Raw genomic sequence first — 21,097 nt, 5'->3', positions numbered from 1 at the left:
CTGTCCAGTATTTACTTAAACCTCTCTTCTCCATGATACATTGTCTGCCCCCCACACTAACATATATATATATATAATACATCCTCATATATAACATCTTCATACATAAAGCATCTTCATATATATTTTCCCCTCACTGTCAGAATGTATGTAATGTAACATTAGGTAATTAGGTAACGTGAAAAGAACTACAGGTAGATGTAAATAATTGAATTCCATTTACATGGTGTAACAGGCCTAAATACAAAAAATAATCAGGCAGTTAAGACATTTTACTACATGTAAATTGATTTAGCATGGCTATGAAAGCCTCTACAGAGCTAGAGCAGAAGTATTTTGAGCAGCGTATGTCAAACAGTCATTGTTACACAGAATTAAAACATTCAGCTTTTGACTATGTCTACCTGGCTTGCTATTTCCGAAGCCCTTTTGATTCACTGTATTGCTGGAATATATGGACCAACTTGCATCCCTTTTCCTATCATTTCAGTCCCCAGATCCTTTTTATATTCTTTCTGAAGAAAAAATTAAGGTTTAAAAAAAACCCCATAACTAATACTCCAACTCTCTGCACATGCTGTTTTCAATTCTCATAGTACTGGTCACACTATAAAACTAAATTCTTCCATTTCTTTAATATAATAATTTTATTGCGCACTGCTTGCTTTTTTTAGCTTAAGAATGTTCAAGAGGATTTTATGGTTTTAACATCTCATTGTGTTTTACATTCAAAATAATCTTAAAGCAATTAGTTCTGTACTCACCTGGCTGACAATTTCAGAAGCTTTTTTGGCTCGTTGTATATCAAGGGTATCTGTACTCACTTCCATTCCCTTTCCTTTAATTTCATTCTCCAAGTCTTTCTTGTATTCTTTCTGAAAAGAATAGCATCGGAAATACTCACAACTGACAGCCAAATTCTAAATTTTTTCCTAATTTGATCTGTGCAATTTTAATGACCAGCATTCATAAATCATAAATGATTTAACAGTACTAGTTTTGTAGAACCTATCCATGCAATGTCTACACTCTAGTAGCTGATGGGTTAAAAAACTCTTTTAACAGACTGTTCACTTCAAATCCCATGTAGCTTTTCACATCTACCTCTCTCTACAGTTTTGGCAGCCACAGTCAGACACATGTGAGAATTTCTGCCTCCGCTGTGCTTTGCAAGACGGAGGTCATAACTCTTTACCATCTCTCTAACTCCGTTTATCATTAGGCCCTACCTAAATAAGTGGTTATTTAGACCTAAAAGCAGCAGGGCCCACAGTGACCAAACACACCCCAGGCCAGACAAGGCTCATGAGGAACAAGCACAACCTGCAAAAGGTGTGGGAGGAAGCTGTTAGGAAGGTCTAAGTTCTGGGAAGTCTTAACTTTTCCCCCTTACACTGATTTTGCAACTGTTCGACTGTTTGCAGCTCAATGGATTAGCTGTTTAGTGAAATCTGTGTTTTCAGTACTGCCTAGATTGGTCACAACTGGGAATTCTCAATCACAATAATTTGTTGCATTCAGTCAAATGGAAAGCTTGCCCCAGGTACTGACCATGCTTGCAATTTCAGAGGCTTTCTTGGCTCGCCTTATCTCAGGTGTATCTGGACCAACTTCCATGCCTTTCCCTTTAATTTCAGTCTCCAAGTCTTTCTTGTATTGCCTCTGTGAAGATAGAATTTATACAAGACATTCACAAAATCCAGAGTTACAAGCAGATTTTTTTCCACAAGACACTCAAATTTAGGATTTAGAGTCAACCAAAACTTCCAAGAGTCACAGTTCTCAAGACTCTTGGTAAGCTGTTGTCAGAAATAATACATAACAAACTACAGCAGAAAAACTTTTAGAAGACATTCAATGAATATACAAGCCTCTATCGATGAATTTTTAATGTGGCAGAGGGTGGGAGGAAATCAGCCCATGCAGCCTGCTACAGTTATTCTCTAAAGTGAAGGGGAAGTTTAGCTCTGCAGAACATGGTGTAATAAGTTGGTCCTTGGTGCCAGTCTAATTGAAACACATTTTACTTTTAAGAAAATATTTTATTTATGACAAGACTACATGTTTGAAATGTAATATCATACAGAATTGCTTCCAGTGAACTTCCAGATCAGGAAGTTGTAATTTATTCATCTAATAGGTCTTTCCTGAACCATAGCCATTAGGCAAGTGACAGTCCTCACCCGTGATTGCTGCTTTTTCCTCACAACATAAATTATAAATAACTAATAACCTGAAAACAAAATTAATATTTCATCTTCAGCTTATCCAAGCAAGGATATGCTCCCTGTTCATCAGTAAATTATATTAAAAATAATATGGAAATATTGGATGCAATAGTTGTAGGCTTTTTTTATAAAAAAAATATTCTCAGCCAGTGCTATTTCTACTACTATAATAATAATCTTTTTTCTATTCTAGTTCATCTCTGCCTCTGGGAAACTCTTCTTCTTCAAAGTGAATACACACAATACGTAGAATTTTTAAATGCCCCTTACTTTTCTTGTTTGTTAATTATTTTTAAGTTGTACATTAGTTAGAAAAAGAAGGAATATACATTTGTACTGAGTTTGATGGTTTGATCACTTACAAGAACGTGAGCAAAAAGAGTTTTGATCTTCCATCTCTGTCTCACTGTGATGTGGAAATAAATGTGATAAAACAACTCTCTACTTCACAAACCACATTTTTTTGCAAGAATTGTAAATTAACCCATAGAAATACATTATCCCTCAATTCCTCTCTGCTAAAGGTAGGATGGCAGATGTTTCCTCTAAGCTTCATACTGCTTAAACACCAAGGAAAAGACAATCCCAGGAGTTACAGCTATATATTCCTGTACTTCTCTACAGTGGTCAAATTGGCCCTATCCATGGCACTCTCTCTGTTTTTTATGGATATGTATATATATGTGTCTGTGTGCATGAATAAACATATATATATAATAAATAAATACAAAATTAGTATCAAATTGATTTATATATAAATTCTGAAGTGATTCCCCCAAAGACATAACTTGCAGCATGAGCTTTGCCTTCCCTCTTCCCTCCCTACATCATCCAGCCCCGCTGTTGCTTCCCAGAGACGGCCCTGGATGTCTGAAGACCACCCGAACTCATGAGCTGGTAAAGCCTGAGCAGAGCACAGCTCTAAATGCTGGATCTACTGACCCCACTAACAATCTCCAATGACCTTTTACCTGCCTGAAAATCTGAATTATCTGTCCTGTGTAACTTTTTTATCCAGAGCTTTACTATATTTTTCAAGCAAAACAGAAATAGCCTTAGTTTCAATACTACATATTTCACTGCAGATTATGCCAAAAAAAATAAAAATAAAAAAAATAAAAAAAAAAAATAGGAATCTTTTGAGTTTAACATAAAATGAACCTTCTGTGATAATAATAACCTTGACTAGGATAACATACCTCATTTAGTATCTGAGCTGCATTTTTCACTCTAATCAAATCTGGTGTATCTTCAAACACTGTCATTCCTTTTCCTTTCATCCCTTCTTCCAAATCTTTCCGATACTCTTTCTAAGGATTAAAAAAAAAAAGAGAGAGATTTCACCACTTCTTATTTTGTGCAAGATCTTGAAAAGAAATGCCACTTATTAAACATCTGAAGAGTCTCTTTGAAATTTCTATGAAATATGAATTAGTTGAAGTACAGATTCCAGACTTAAAATAGAATTGGAAATTGTGAAATCAAAAGGAACAATGTTGAAAAAGTAAAAAGATTTTAATGTTGTCATCTATTTTTTTTGCTCTTGAAAACCAGGTGTGTCCTATACAGCACTAGCACACTGTTTAGGGGCCTTGTCTGTCTCTGGACAGATATTTTAACTGCAGTAGCATTTTCTTTCTGCAGGCCAGTATATGCTGTGCTGAAGTTTTTAGCTCAGTTCCATTAATGGCATCCAAATCAGGATGGATTCCCTAAACACCATACTAGGACCTGTTAAAACAACCTCTTGATAAATTAAAATGTAGAAGCAATATTCCTACCATATCACTCCTGTGCCTCCTAGACACTGCACTGGCATGACCTATCAGCATTCAGCAACTGCAGCCTCCAGAGTACTCAAATGTTCAGAATAAAATTCAAAGCACACTAGAACCTGCCCACAGACATTTGATTCTTTTTACTCTTCCCAGCTCATAGAGAGCTGATGTAAGCCTATTGAAGTCCAAGTTTTGTAAGAATTTTTAATTACTCTTCATATCTCCAGATGAGGGTTAGGCTTTTTTAAGTAAAGAAATTAGAAGAACATTGCACAAAATATTTATCAGATGGATTTACATAGACATGAATTAATACTCTTAATTACACATTAAATTTCATAAGCAGCAGTGAGCACCTTTATCTCCATATAAGCTCTTTATTTAAATAAAAGAAAACCAGATATTTTTTAAGATGCTTCTCTTGATCATCAAAAGTATGTCCTACAACAAGCAGGAAACAATTTCTCCTAATTTAGAACTATTTCACTCAGAACAATTAATTCAGCTATCTCTTCTGAAGGAGTTGTAAATGTGGTGCCAGAGAAAAAAGTTTGTATTGCTACAAAATGTGAAATATTTGCAGAATTCTCTACAGTGGGAAATCAACAGAATAAGCTGGAATACAGCTGACATTTGGGTAAAAAAAAAAAAAAAGTGATTGAACAATTAATTGATTTTTAACTCCAGGTTTTTCTTCTTGTTTCATGCAGTATCTATTCAAAGTTTATTATAAACCTTTATGGAAAAACATTGAGCTACATCCTTGACTGTGAAGAAATACATAATTTTTATGAATCATGAAAGATAATAATTAATTTTACCTAGGTAATCTTTGGGTTTAAAATACTTTCCTTGAATGTGGATATAAAATTGTCAGAAATTCATGGAGTAATGCATTAACAGAAATACCATTTTCATCTTCTCATTTTCCTCCCCTTTGACTTACAGGCATGGTTTATTCCCTAAATAAGAAGGCATAAAACTTGAGGAGGCCAGAATTAGAGAACATCTTAATGCATATAGCACTAAGGAGGGAGCTACATCAAAATTTCAGAGATGAGCATGTAGAGCACATGATACAACTATGCATACAGTACCCACTTCTTTGGGCATTCGGTGAGCAGCAAGATTAACTGAGTGAAATGACAGTATGATTTGCATTTTTCCCTAGTGAGAAGGCATATATGAGATGTACCACAGAATGCCACTGTACAAAATAGACCTAGCTTGAGACTTGCCTACCTGACAGTCAAGCTTATCAGAATAAATTATTTATTAGAGGATGAATAAATAATAAAGGAATATCTGAAAATCTTTTTTTTCTTTAACCATATGAGATCTGGAGAGCATAGACTGGAATAAGTTGCATAAAGAACAAGGAAAGGAACAAAGTGGAACAAAGTTCAAGGGTTTTTAATTCTAACATGCTTTGTTGTGGCAAAAAGAAATCTATTCATAATACCATAAATATAAACAAGGTACTGTTGGCTCCCAGATTCAAAGGCAGGATATCTAGCAGCTCTGCTCTGCTCTCCTCTTCTATAAGTTCTAGTTCTTCTAAACTGGATCAAATAGTAACCAGAACCCAAAGAGTCAAACCTAACATGAAAGCAGTTTTAAATAGTTATATAAAAATACTAGAGATAGAAGGATTGTCAGTTATGGAAAAAAAAATCATTTTTAGTGACACATACAACAGAAGAACATTTCACAAATCCTAAGGAAAGAGTAGGCACACAGAAAACCTGTACCTTGTAACAAAACAGACTTAAAGCAGTTATGTAATATCACAACTCTTACAAAATCTTGGTTTTCTTTATTTTTATCCATAACACTTATGATAGATAATTATTTTAATTAAGTTAGTTATAAGTGACTCTACGCAGTTCGAGGCATCTGTACAACCACAACAGGTTACCATAAATGTGAAATAATTACTCAAAGGGGAAAACTGCCATCTGGATACCCATGGAAATCCTTCCCTCCACCCCTTTATCTATCTGAAAAGAGAAGTGATAGTCTGGTTCAGCTGTGCTGAGCTTTATAATTTCCTTACTACAGGACTATTCAGAATACAAAATGATGTGAAGCAATTTTTACTCATGAAGTGACTTATATGTAGCTGCCAATAAAATTTCAAGTTATTCGGCACTCAACAGCTTGTAATGATGCTGCTTATTGCTCATTTACAACATAACTACAGAAAAAACAAATAAAATCCCTTTACCTCTTTCAGAAGATTAGTGACTTGTTTTATATGCAAAAACTCTGGGGTCTTGTCTAAATCCAGTGAAGGTCTTCCCTTGATCCCTTCTTCAAAATCTCTGCGGTACATTTTCTATTGTAGCAAAACACACAATTAGTGGTACATATGCATATGCAATTCCAAGCATATTTCAGAGGAGACATTGTAAATAGACCCAGAAATGAGCCCTGCCATAAATTAGATTTCTCACTAATAAGCAACTTCATTGCACGTTTCATTATCTAGTTTATTTATACAAACAGATACAATCTAGACAAAAATATGTGTACAATATGTCCAAAGAGAATGCTGAACCTGATCTATGAAAGAAGCAGTTTGCTTAGGAGAGAAAAGAGAAGACAAATGGCACACAAGGTAATGGTTTAAAACTCATTAAAGTTCCTACCAAGAGGCTGAGATCATCTGTTTTCCATGGCACAGCAAAACTAATGGAACCAAACTGCAGCATGGGGACACAGGCGCATCCATCTCACTCAGGATGGATGGTAACGCACTGGATTAGATGGTCTGGGAAGTCACAAAATCTTCATCATTTCAAGTTTTTTATATAAAAAAATTAGAAAAGCATGGCCTAATATAGGACAGCCAGTGGTGTTCTGGAGCCTGGGAACAGAGCTTCCTCCTTGGGGAGTTTCCCAGGCTGGAAGAGCAGGAGGATCCTTCAGTTAAATCATGGGGTTGGACTAGGTTTTGTGGCTTCACTTGCTCCCACATGAGAACCATCCCTTCCTAAAGATGAAGTTCAAGTGAGAATTTAAAAAGTTATTAATCTCTGATCTAGATGACCTCTTGAGCTTCTTCTCAATTAAACGATGTGTGTGCACTCTTAGTACCAATGGCCTTTTGAGAAAAAAGCAAATTCACAGGAAGAACTGAGCTAGAGAATAGCAGAGATAACTACTCAGTATAATTCTACCCTATCCACAATTTACTCTCTGCTTCATACATTTTCTTAATCTGAGTAAAAGAGTTAACTTCTTTGTTGATCTAAATTTTACTCGTTCAAAAAGTACATTTTTACTTACCTCACTTTGCATCTTTTGAGCCTCCTTTGAAACTTGATACATTGGTGTATCCACAAACTCCAACATTGATCTGCCTTTAGATTTTTCATAATTTTCTTTGTACTTGACCTATGAAAATTAAGATAAAGTCTGTTAACAGCTGAGAGAATATGAGATCTGATTGCTTGCCTTGGCAACAAACAAACCCTGTCTTAGCCCTACTCCTTAGATGTTTTGATTTGGAAGACTTCTCCCAAACTTAACCTGCTGGGGAAATATGGCATTTGGATAAGGTAATATTTGTTTGAGTCATTTATTCCTTCTCTACACAATTCAGACCTAGAAATTGTGAACTTTGAAGACAACAGGATTAAGGAACATCAATCACAATCCTTAAAACAATTGCATGGGTTTGGCCAAATGACCTATGTCTGAACAGTTGGCAGCTTTTTAATAGCATCCCCTGCTATGTTTCCATAAAACACATTTACTGTAACAATAACAAAATCTGTTTCACTGCCAGGCCCCACAGGTCTTTTTTTCAGGCTCAGAAGCACCACTCTCAAATGCACTTTTGTTTGTACCTGTGGGAGGGAGAGGGGAAAGACAACTACAGCTTCGGTAGGGTCCAGTCCTGCACTAACATTCCCCTCACATCTACCAGGGACCATGACCTTAGAGCTGGCAGCAAAATCATAGTGAAGGACACAGGGTTAAGAGATCAACTCACTCCTTTATGCTAACTCACAAAGGAAATACACTTTGTTTGGAAACCTGGAGAGGCCTTCTGAACTCATTCATTCACACTCTTTTGATTAAGACTGGCAAGTACATTACTTATCTCCATCAGTTGGTGTGGGGCACAATGGAATAGTCTACACAAGCCCTAAAGGAAAGTAAACAGCTACAAATCAAAATAGTACATTTATAGTGAGTAATGTAATTTAAATTTCTGTATCTCTTCAAAAATAGTGATGTCTGATTATATCTCTTTCCCTGTCAGGCTTCTGCATTAGGCTTCAGTCCTGCAAAAATACTCTCCTCTCTCCTCATGGAGTACTTGTGATTGAATATGCACTGTACATCACTGAAATCTATCATGTGTTTTTGTGCATGATTTAATCACTGTTAAAATGCTGCATTTTTCTCTTTGCAAGATGTGTTTGTTTGTGGTTGTGTATACCTGACTTTGAAGCACTGCATTTTCTGTGAGATGGATTTGTTCTGCAGTGTCTGGGCTGAAATGATAGAAACACTTGCTTTGCTTAAATGATTTCTTATATTCATACTGAAACAAAAAAACTTTCAATAATGTTTTCACAGACAAAATCCAGAAGGTTTTGGAATTTAAATACTGTTAAATATTATTATAATTAATTATTATAACATAATAATTGAATATAACATAATACATTATTATGTTAAATATTATTATAAATGTTAAATAAAACTGTTTAAATAACTATGAAAGAAAAAGCATAGAAGAAACCTTATTTTAGTCCTACTAACTGGGGAGTTCTGTCAAATGCAAATCTAAAATTTGGATGAAATTTTTAAAAAAAAGGATATGATAAAAAAATATTTTGTACATTCCTAGAGAAAATTAATGTCCTGTTAATCTAAAAGTCAGATGTTTCTGTGTTCCATAGAAAATAAACATTATTATTTATACTTGAAGTGCAAAGGAACACATATGATGGTCTGAGTTTGCCTCCTAGTGGAAAGAACTGTAAATGTCACACAACAAAATCACTTTAGTAGCGGAAACAAATGAAAATTAACTCCATCTACAGATTCTGATCTCATACTTTTACTCCATTCCTCAGCTAATGAAAGAAATGTTTTTAAAAATTCTATAAAATCAAATTAGCTAAACTCACAACTTTTTGCTACATTAAGCTAAACTACAAGCACCAGACTCGGTCTCTTAAGTTATATTTATTCACCCTGTTCATTAAAATGAAATATATCTAAAAGTTCCCCCTTTTTTAGATTGCATTGCATTAGTATCACAAAGTCTCCACAATAGGAACATATTGGAAATGTGAAAAACATTAAATTAGCTGTTCTACATATATCAAAGTGTCAAATTTTGTGTCCCCATAGTTCATACCAGAATTACATATATATCTGTCATGGTTTAACCACAGCCAGCAACTAAGCCCTACACAAATGCTCGCACAATTTACCCCATGGGGTATAAAAAATAATAATAATAATAATAATGAACAGTAATAAAAGGAAAATAACAAAAAGAGAGAGAAATAAAGCTCAAGAAAAAAAAAAAAAAACCAAAAACAAGAGATGTAAATGAAAAAGTCACTCACCACCACCCTATCAATGCTCAGCCTCTCCCTGAGAAGGATCCCCTGGCCAACTTGCCCCTAGTTTATATTCTGAGAATGACACTATATGGTGTGGGATATCCCTTTGGCCAGTTTGGGTCAGCTGTCCTGGCTGTGTCCTCTCCCAGCTCCTCATGCACCACCAGCCACCTCAAGGGCTGAAAAGTTCCTGACTTAGTGTAAGCATTGCTCAGCCACAACTAAACCATCAGTGTGCTATCAACATTGTTTTCATCCTAAATCCAAAACACAGCACTGTACCAGCTACTAGGAAGAAAATTACCTCCATCCCGAGTGAAACCAGGAAATTCTCTGTGAAGGGAGAATTCCACCTTGTAATTTTATTCCTCATCAAAATAATAAAACCAGGATGAGTTTGACCTGTCAAAATCAGTTTATTTACGTCCAAAGATGCCCATCAAGCTTTCCCCATAAATGCTGGAATTTATCCCCATGGAAGTTGACGTGTATAACAGCCTGGCCTTGATATTACAGTATAAGTGATTCATAAACTTGCACACGCTTCTACACTCTAAGTCAGTAAGCAAACCCATTCATTCAATCAACAATATTAGTTTATGAGTTTAATTAGCCATAGAGGTTTCTACCTGTCACACTGGTGCAGGTGTAGCTATGTAGAAGATAATGAGAAACAAAGTTCAATGGAGAAAGGTATACTGCAGGGAAACCTGGGCAATTAGCAAGCAGCTCTGTGTTTCAGAAGGAAAAAAAAAAAAAAAAGAAAAAAAATTACCATAAGACTACTCTTTCAAAATCGGTTGACACAGGTAAGTCAGGAAGACTGTTTTATACAATGGTGGTGGATTACAAAACAGATTTGGTATGAGCTGTGGAGAGACAAGGAGAACACAAGGAATGTACTGGAAAAGGAGGGAGAAAGGCAAAAGAGTAAACCATGTTTAAATAAAAACAATTACATGGGGAGGGCAGATCTGAGAAGGACTGTGAAAATGGGATTTTTTTAAAAGACGGATATTTAGCAGAGAGCTTAGGGATTGGCAAAGCATCTCTCTTCTTGTACCAAATAAAAATATCCACCAGGATCTGGACAGTACAAAAATCAAAGACTTAGTATTTACCAAGTCCTCAGATGAGCACATGAACATTATGAATCAATCCCTCCAGGGAAAAGGAAAGAAATACATTTTGCAAGACATAATCTGCCTTAAGGGAAAGTCCAGGTTTCTATATCCTTAGAGCTAAGATGATAAACTGATGAAGTCCATTCTGAGGGTGTTCATTTAATCAGCAAAAAGACTGCCAATATTACCATACACTAGAAGGAAACTAGATTTGGACCAAAACATGCATGAAGAATGCAGGAAGAAAAACATTCCAACTTATTTATTACTCAAAAAAAGGGGATAGTCAGTGTTAGCGTCACTGGAGGAGTGATACACACAAAAGTCAAGTTAGATAGATTATTTTAGATATAAGCAGGCTCTGACACAAAAGATGACCCAGTGTGCTCCTACTCATTAGAGTTAATTGTCTATGAAACACTCAACTCCTGCCAACAATGGAGCAGCCTTCCTTCCCAACACCACCCACTCATGCCTCTCCACGGAAGTTCTGCAGGCCAGCTGTGTTTTCTGAAGTGAAGATGACAAATGCAGCTAACCAGCCTACAGCACAGTACTCTTGGAGTGGGAAAGAACCTGCATCATGGCACAGGAGCCAGGGGTTTCCTAGCTCTTCCTTCCTGTTTTAATCCCTACCATGATCATAGATCAGACCACCAGCCCCATCAAGAGGCATGAATGAAACATGTACCTATTATCTGACCCAGTGTAGGAAGACTGAGTTAGGAGGGGAAAAAAGTTTAACCAGAGAAGCCCAAAAGTTAACACTCCAGAGACTGTTCATGAAAAAAGTCCAAATATTAAACTAGCATAATGGTCACTTCTGTACAGAGACTTGCAGATGAAAGCAAGACCTTAGACAAAATGAGATTTTCAAGGAAAAAAGTGTTTCAGGTCTTAGAACACAGAAAAAAAAACAGACAATGTTTCAGATATATGAGAAGAAACACTCAACATCAGAAGTCTGTGTGATTTTTCCACAGTATATATTATCTGTTCTAATAACTGAAGTATGTCTTCATAAAAAAGCATTTTTCTTCACTATACCTCTCATCTGCGGCAGTTACAACACTATTGCCCACTACATATGAGAGCAAAAATGTATTTCCTATGGTGACTATACATAGTACATTCCTTACTAGATTTATTTTTCAGATCATTCTTAAAAAGGCAACTTACATCACTCTGTGTTTTGCTGATATTTAAAGCATGGTTTAAATGCAGCAGGTTTGGTAGATCAGATGCTGGATCATGCAGGCTTTCTAAATCTTTCTTGTAGTTCACCTGGAAAGAGAATTCAGGTTATGCAAACTAAAGATTAATAAAATAATTCACATTTCTGTATTACAGTGTGACCATTCAGAAAGAGAAAACATTTAAGTGCTTGCCTGAACAATCTTTCACAGCCACTAGATGGTGGTCATCTACTATCATTTCAAAGGAAATGAAACAATATAGGACTCATTCTACAAAGTACTTAAGAACTACCCAAACTTTTCCTCCAAAAAAGGACAAACACAACAAAATCACACTTTGTATGACTTTTCAGACTAGAATTCATTTTCTTCTTTTTTCTTTTGCCCTTCCTTCCCAGTCCCCACTTAAATCAAGAGTATCTTCCTCAATACTTTGGTTCTATTAATTTTAAACACCTTTAATTCTTATTCTTTCTCCCCTGCTTCAGGAATTACACCATCCAATTTAAAAGTTTCATATACAGGAGTTAAAAGGAAGTGCTCCTGGATATTTTATCCAGTACAGACTGCTTGCAGTAAATATAAGCAACATGGTGACCTAAGGCAAAAGATAATCACTTAATGAAGCAGCAGAAACTAACTGCCCATCAGCCTCCAGTAGGATTTTCCATTCTTCTGAGACATGTATGCCCAACTTTACAGGGAGAAGACTAGCTACCTTACCTATCTGGGATGAGAGACCTTTTACACTAATACCTTTAGTCACCTCCATATATGTATCAAGTTCTTCACTTCAATTTGCCCATTTCTTACAATAATAACTGCTTCAACTAATTTTGTACTACACATTTAGATTTTGGAAATAATTACATAATCTTCTGTATTCTTCCCAGAGCCAGTCTTTCCTGTACTCATCGCATGGGACTTCACACTTCAGAAATGCTGGACTACAAAATGAAAGCTTCTCTTTTGACTATCTGGGATCACAGCCACAAAGAAGAGATCACATTTTTAGCATTAGGCACACTTTTAAATATATCATCCCAAGGGCATTATCATTCGATAAAGATGTTTTCTCCAGTCTGGCTCCAGCAGTGAACACCTATTGCTGAACCTAGTGACTGCTGTATTTTGGATTACCATTGAGAAGATCAAATAGAAGAATGAAGTCTAAAATACAGACATCCAGACCTGAACTGCTCATGTAACCTCCTTTTTTTAACCAATGGTTATTGGAGAGAAGATAGGACTTTGCTCCTCTAAAGACAGGCATCTCTAACAGGTAAGAACTGACCTCTAGACCTCTTTTATTTCTTTCCTGAATAAAAAGGGACCAAGTACAAGGCAATTAGCTCAGAGTAAGAGGTCATACCTTTTGACATACCTTTCTCTTTTTGAGAAAATTAGGCTAAATTAATCTCATCTAAAATGGTTATGAAAATCTCTTCAGGCCCTTTGTCAGAAGCAGAGGAAGAAATGGATAACATGCTGTACCTGCTACACACTGTATAGGAGAGACTGTAGCTCAGAGGAATGCATAACATTAAAAAAGAAATTCAACTTGTGAATCTACAAATGTTAGGTTATTCAGGAAGTAAATGCATGTAAAATACAAAGCAAATTAACTTACATCACTTGCCAAGGTGGATGCAATCTGTGCTTGCTTGAAGGAAGCACTGTCAAGAGGATTGTACTGGTGACTTTTCATTTCCTTGCTGAACTTCTCTTTGTATTTTACCTTTCACCAGAACAAACATGTCTAACATTAACTTGCAGCACTTAAAAAGGCAGAGAATTCAGACTACAAAGAAGCTTATTAAATGCAATTATTTTGTTCACAAATCTTTAAACAAAGTTTAAAGAAGCTCAGGTGTGGACCTGTGACAGTCTTGTGTTGGTTTCAAATTAAGTTTTATGTATCTGAATTTTACTAAACATTTTAAGATTGTCATATGTGATTACTGGTGCTGAAGGATTTATAAAAAGAAAACAGAAACAAAATCATATGACTCACATGAGTAATCAAATAATATAGAACTGTTTGACTAGCAATAATAACCAATTCACTGAGAATCATTCAATTCATAATTAACATCAAAATTGTGGTTTTAACAAAAAAAATAATTCTAAGGTGAATAAAATGTAACATTTGTAAAACAAATTATTTGTAAATCTGAAAACCACTTGAAGGTGGGAAGTCAGAATCAAACTTCCCACCACCAGGTCCACGTGCCATTCCCACTATGCTAGACTGCCACCAGAACCGCCAGGTCTATTTTTAATTCTGCCAGAAATTTCCCATGAGACACTGAGGAATCCCTCTGTAGTTCAATCCTTCCTTGGGGATAATGCCCACCTCATTACAGTGCTAGAAAGCATAATTAAATTACTTTCTGCCACCACTTTCACCATCTTTTCTTGTTGTTCAAAAGAAAAAAGTGGGAATGACAATACATGTAAGAGGAAATAAGGAATACTTAAATATGGAGACAATGGCATTAAAAGTAAATAAATCACAACAATTCCATAAAACATGCTGAAAAACTGAATTCAGAATCTGAAAATATGAAATGGAACTAATAGTTTATCTCCCTCCTTTGCTCCCTTTGTGAGTGATCATCAAACATCTGGAGGCTCTGCACACATGTCTGTTTCTTTCCAACAGCTGGGCATAATGGAGACTAAAGTTCAGTCTGAATTATGCTGCTTTCATGAATGTTAGGCAGACACCTGATATCTGAGCCTATGCAACATCCATTATAATTTACCACGCTCTGCACTAAATAAATACATGGATTTTTCCCTACTCCTTTTTTCTCTATTCCCACATGAATGTCTGATAAAGTGGTTAAGCCACCTCAAACAATCTTCAATTTTTTTTTTCTCAGCCTTAGTTGTGGGAAGATTTTTTTTCCTTTTCAGTTCTTCTTTGCCTCAAAAGACCCTCAACATGATTTAGTTTACACAACCTCATTATCTTTAGCCACAATGACCATGATTTCATTAATCAGGATAACAAGAAGCCAAAACTAAGCCACACAAACAGGAACTAGCCATATATGTTTAAGCACTACATTATTATTATTCCAGCAGTTAGGTTAATTTTTCTAAGTAAGGAAATTCTAAAACATTGTTACTTTTAAAGAAAAACTTTATCTGAACACATTATGAACTTCATAATCTTTCACACTAACAGTAGAAGAGAGTATCTATTGCCTTCTGGTAGATTCATCTGGTTTATATTGTTTGATATTTGCCTTGGCATTGGATCAAGTGCAAAAGCATATAACTGAATACAAAGGCAAATCCATGCTCCATACAAGCAGTGAAGGAATAAATCAGAGGGCTTTTCTCTCTTAAAAGGTGTATCCAAAACTTGCCTTCTAATGAAAATCAGGAAGTGCTGTAATATGTCATTCAAAAAGCCAGAATGACAGCAGGGTGAGCAAAACTATCTTTTACTCCTTTACCCACATCACAACACCACCAAGTATTTAGACTTCAAATATCCAACTTCAGGCTGCCTTCTCCTGGCCAACAAATGGCCACAAACAGTACACACAGACCAAATGCACAACATGGCACTTGAAATTCTTGTTAAGTGGGAAGGCATTGGTGCCAAAAGGACCTCTCCTCACAACTGGTTTGCCATCTTCCGGCTGCAGCCATTTCATGCCACCATTTAAAAGTTTTTTCAGCAATACATTTCAATGTAGAGATTCCAGTAATAGATCTTCACTAGTGTCACTGGAGATCACATTGCTGCCACTGAAGGACAGAAGTGGGACCAGTGAACCCAACCTTGACAGGGCCCTGTGTCCTGATCCCGATGTGCAGGAGGGACCCAAAATTAAAGCAGCCCCCCAAGCAGTGACTGTAAACCGGTTGCAGCAGGGCTGTCTCAGCTCCAGGCCCTGCTGTCTCCCCTGGCTGCTCAGCTCACTGCCTTTGCTCCCCTCCCCACCGCATGCATTGCTCTGGGGGAAAGCGGAGCACACACAGCAATATCAGACGACCCTGGCAGTGTCTCCAGAGCACTTCCAGCAGTCATTTAACTGACCTGTCATAGGGGATTTGTTGCATTGAAAGCTACATAGATGTACACTTTCTCTTTTATCAACATTTTTCTGGTTCTTTCTCCCCCTGAAAGGAAGCGTGGGGTGGGAGAGTGTGAAGAAAGAAGAGCAAGCCCATGGATGAGTCATGGTGAAGGAAAGCACACAGTATTCATCATCCTTTTGAACAGGGTGAATGCACTTTAAAGAGAGGAAATATGCCTGAGACAAAGACTTCTGAATAAAAACAAGGAAGAAAAATACCTCATAAGGTTTCTAAACCATCTGAAGGGGGAAGGTCTCAGCAAGGCGAGAATGTGGTGGAAGAGCAAACAAGTGGGAGTAGAATTGACAGTTGTTAGTGGACACTTATCTACAAATTTCATCATTAACCAAGAGTTTTACTTTAATGAGGACTTAAAAGGACGGTTACTTATTTACCATCTTCATTAAAGTCTTACGTTTGTTTATTTTTTTAGAGATTATATAGTGTATAGGGTTAATTTAAAAGAAATGCATGGAGGTTGCTCTCTAAAGACTGCTTAAGAAAGAGCAGACTCCACAGTCTTTTAACACAACAACATCCCTGAAAAACCAAACTGGAATTAAATAAGGCCTGGATAAACAAACTTCTCATTGGCCTTGCACAAAACCTATAAAAGTCAGAATTGCAGCTGGACAGAGCAGTGTCTTTTGAAGCTTAGCAGCAACATTCCTAAATCAAATCTGTAGTTCAAAGCTGTTCACACAGGGAGTGTTCAGTTTCAGAAGTGGATGACATCACCCACTGTTCAGATTTACAAAGAAACTACAAAAATTGAATCATTCAACCACTGGGATCCCATGATGAAGCAGACACTTGCAGCTAAAGCATTTCCTCATGACCATATGAAAACATCTTAAAAAAAGGAAAAAACCTGTCAGAGCACATATATATTGAAGGAAATGTAGCACAAACAAAGAGCAAAATTGAAACATTCATTGCTAAAAGCACTAGCAGGGTTTAAAGCAAAGAAAGATTAAGAAAATCCTAGGCTCTTCGGGTTGTTGCTGAAAATCTCAGAGAAGGTGCAATTTGAAAAACATTCTACCTCTAACAGTTTTATCCCTAAAACAATAAGCGCCAGATTCAGCAACAAATATGAATATCAAAAACTATTTATTTAAAAACCAATTACTGAACACCATAAGAGGAATACTTCATATCAGCAGCTCTTTGAAACAGCTAATAAAATGCATTTAAAAACATAAAGAGGGCATGAACAAGAGCTTGTTTTAATAAAAAAAAAAAAAAATTAAAAAATAGCCCAAATTATACAATGCACACTCGGCAAATTGACAAGCTCCATGTTTTCACAAGGGCTAACACAGTTTCTGTTTTAAATTTCATTTAAAATCAACAGAAGAGGGTTACCACATGCTGTGGGTAAATATACTAGTTCTGGGAGCTATTATTTTTGCTGCTGTTGTTGTCAAAAGCTTTGTTAAAGAAAAAAATAAAATAGGAAAGAAAGGAGAGAGAGAGAAAACAGTGATTTCTGTAGAGCCTTGAGTGCCAGTCAAACATTAACACTATTTTCTTCGCTTTGTTTGCTTTCCTGCTTGCCTTGATTGCTTTCTCCCTTCGTTACACCCACACTGCCTGACCTCTTCTTGCTCCTGTTCTCTATACTCCCTAAATTACCTACCCATATGCACCACATTAAAACATGTTATCATCTTCTCTTCCCATTACATCCATCAGAATTGTCAACTTTGCAAATTTACTGTGAGGGTCAAATAACTAATATTTCTCTGCATGTCACAGCTTATAGATTCATGCAATTAAGGGAGATTATCAACTTTCAACACAAAAAGTTTATGATCTTCCCATTTTCAAATAGAAACAAATAGAAACTCTAAAAGCCAGGAAGTCTGGAGACAATAAGGAGATCATTAACTTTACTCTTTTTTAAATCTTGTAAGTGTTACAAGCCTGTTTCATGATCCTTTCATGAAGAGGACTGACATGACTGACCCATATTTAGGTCTCTTTCTCTCCTCCAGCACAGGTGCATTCCTCATCCTGCCCCACCACCCTGCTCTTTGGACACAGGGGTCATCTTCATTTTTCTGTGCTCTTGATTTATGATTAGTGTGTGTAAGTGTTATAACGATTCAAATAATATATAAGAACATTAGACAACTCGTGGTCTCTGCCTTCGCTTCAGAGGACATGGGGGAATTGCTGAGCACACCTCCCTGCAGCTGAGAGCTGCCCAGCATTTGCACCCTCCGTGCTGCTGCAGGCAGTGTCAGCCTCAGGCGCTGCCTCCTTTTCTGAAAGCACATTCCCCATCACACACACTGCAAGCAGCCACAGCAGCACAGACTGAGGAGAGGACAACACAAGAAAGACTTCCAAAATTTGGATCCAGGGCCAGTGACTGCAGAGTTGGGACCACCAAGGTTTAGTAAGAATCTTCTGTACCAAATAAACCAAACACAAGCTACATTTTGTCAAGTTCTCCTCCCTTCCTGTCTAACCTTCTGCACTATTTGGACTTTCTACAGAAGTTAAAATTCACAGCAAATTATGCCTTCCGCAGAAGGATCTCAGCTAGAGCTGCTGCCATCCCAGTTCCTGGCAGTGAAGAGGCCCTATTATAAAGTATTTGCAGATGCAGTTTGCATTGTCCAAGACAAAAAGCACATCTAATAAAAATGAGATAAAAAGTGCACTGATGTAGCCTTCCATGTAGCTGGCTCATCAGCCTGCAGGACCCCATGATCCAGCTGATATTTTTCACTTGTGATTGCTGGCCACAGTCTGATGGGTACCAGGCTTGGGAAGACAGAGAGGGCCATTGGAAAGGGTTATGGTTTGGTCTCATTGGCAAAAACAGGCAGCTGCAAGCTCACTAGATTCTGAAACAGGCTGCAAGGACAGGAGTGTGTGGGCAGTCACTGAGTAGATATAAAAGACATTACACACTAAATATAGATATGGACCCTTTTAGAAACCATTGAACGTGTTTGCTAAATGACAGTCTCATTTCCTGTAAGTGACAGGAAAGTGCTCAGGTCTGAGCAGCATCACACTGGCTCTTTCTGGAAAGTACAGGCCATCTTCCAAGCCTGCACAATGCTAGACACAAAATAATTTCTAGCCCATCAGCAGAGAAATGAGAACATGATCCATTATAAAATAGAAGACAGAAATCTATTTGAAAAACACAAACTCATTTCTATTCTGAGCACATCACAAACAAAGCAATAAAAAACATTTATTTCCTTCTTTTTCTCTTTGTGTAATGCTTCAAAGTTTACAATGGTGTGAAACAGGAAATCATGCAGCAGTTATCTAAGGATAACAGCAAAAGGAGCTCTACCTCCTGCAGGCACCACACTGTTTTCCAGCTTGTTCTCTATGACACATTATTCTCGTTTTATGCTAGTTCTAGGGAAGCCATTTAGTATCTGGCCAAATCATATGTATTTTTTACATATCACTGACGTTGAGTCTGCCCTACTATATACACTATTTACACCTGGCAGGTTTTTTGGCTCTGGCAAGGCTGACACAGTCTTCTCCAATCAAAGGGCACTATCCTCCTCTTACAGGAGGGCATCTCCTGGGTTTTCAAAAGCTCCAAGGGTAGCTGGACAGGATTACTTAGCAAGGATTATGAAAGCCACTGTTGAAGAACTATTTCAGACAAAAAAAGAGGGGGAAAAAAAAGAAAAAAGAAAAAACAGATCAGCAGTGAAAATTCTGTTCTCACAATGTCAGGATGATCTGTAGGAGAGTCTTGTGTGTACACCTTATGAGTAGAAAACTACTAAGAGGAAGAAGAAATATTTCTATTTCCGATTTCTTTTTAGTTAACAACTAAAATAATTTTTTCTTTTCTTTTTTGAGGTTAATATATAACAGTAGTACATAAAAGGTTCAGTTTCAGGGGGAAGGAAGGCGGGTGGTTTACATGTCAGGCCAAATTCAGATCCCATTACTCACATTAGCAAGCAGCTACACAAAAGACCTCAGTTACTTCAGTGGGATTAATCACAGGGTAAGGTTCCACTCAAGCTGAATGAGTAGGAAAATTTGCCTCTAAATTACATACAGTTAATATTTTAGAAATCCTAGAAAATCTGTATAAATATACACCATCTCCACGAGAGACAAGTTGTAGTCAAAGTTCACTGTATTTTTGCTTCAAAGTGTGTATTTGGTTTCCTAAGAATCCAAAATTTACCAGTCATTGCAATGCTGTATGAAAAGTTTGAGAACATAATCTTCAAGGCCATTAGAGATAATCATCTAAAAATGCAATTTTCTTTGCATTACTAGGAATGAGATATTTGGATGAAATCACTGTAAAATGATAGAGAATCTTACTTGGCTTAAAAGTTTAGAAACTCCTTTAGCATGCTCAAAATCAGGTCTTCCAAGTACAGCAGACTCCTTATTCAGTTCTCCCCTTCCTTTCTTGTATGTAGCCTTAAAAAAAAAAAAAAAGGGGGGGGGGGGAAGACATGAATCACTAATAAATTGTTATAAATTGTTTGGGTTTGTTTTATCAGAGCTAGCAGATAAAGTCTCACGTAATGGTCTGCTTTGACACAACTGCTCTAATCAACTCTGAGTAAAGCCTCTCTCAGGGCTCAGCTCCTTAACAATATAATATTTATTAATTATAAAACACAATGTGCAGCATTCACAAAATTAAATTTTAACCAAATGCACAGCCTAAGCCAGAAATACTGTCCTCCCGATCAAGGCAGAATGAGTTACAGTGGCTCAGCATTTCTTATGACAGGGTCTACAGTTAACACAAGATTATTTGCAGCAGCTGAAAGTAGTCTTGAAATAAAACTAGTCTGAGGGGCAACTTTTTTGAACTGTAAGGTCAAATTCCACTCTCAGTTTTACCGCTGGGGTCTTGCTGGATGTCAGTGAGACTGCACTGATGTCACAGAGCTGAATTAGTCCCCCAAGGTTAATGCTACGTGATCTCTCCAGCTGAACTTCCTCCCATGCAAATTGCCGCAATTTTTTCCCACAATGCATTAGAAAAAAACACAGATGAACGAACAATAGGTGCTTTGCAATAACACAACCTAAATTACCCATTGCCTA

General features: G+C 36.8%; 1 protein-coding gene across 4 annotated transcripts in view; it reads right to left on the bottom strand.

Moving 5' to 3' along the window:
- NEBL (nebulette) overlaps positions 1-21,097 on the bottom strand; it is a 248,962-nt gene that overhangs the window by 44,869 nt on the left and 182,996 nt on the right. For 2 of the 4 annotated variants that reach the window (XM_058830974.1, XM_058830973.1), the window contains exons 7-14: positions 20,357-20,458; positions 13,551-13,658; positions 11,904-12,008; positions 7,298-7,405; positions 6,234-6,344; positions 3,428-3,538; positions 1,552-1,662; positions 765-875 (exon numbers count right to left, since the gene is read on the bottom strand). The exons of the other annotated variants lie outside the window; for them this stretch is intronic. In XM_058830974.1, coding sequence (XP_058686957.1) covers positions 765-875; positions 1,552-1,662; positions 3,428-3,538; positions 6,234-6,344; positions 7,298-7,405; positions 11,904-12,008; positions 13,551-13,658; positions 20,357-20,458 — 867 coding nt within the window. The remainder of the gene's footprint in view (positions 1-764; positions 876-1,551; positions 1,663-3,427; positions 3,539-6,233; positions 6,345-7,297; positions 7,406-11,903; positions 12,009-13,550; positions 13,659-20,356; positions 20,459-21,097) is intronic. 4 annotated transcript variants of the gene reach the window in all.

This window comes from Poecile atricapillus, chromosome 2 (genome assembly GCF_030490865.1).
Source record: "Poecile atricapillus isolate bPoeAtr1 chromosome 2, bPoeAtr1.hap1, whole genome shotgun sequence".
Lineage (NCBI taxonomy): Eukaryota > Metazoa > Chordata > Aves > Passeriformes > Paridae > Poecile > Poecile atricapillus.
This window is presented reverse-complemented; position numbering and strand designations above follow the sequence as displayed.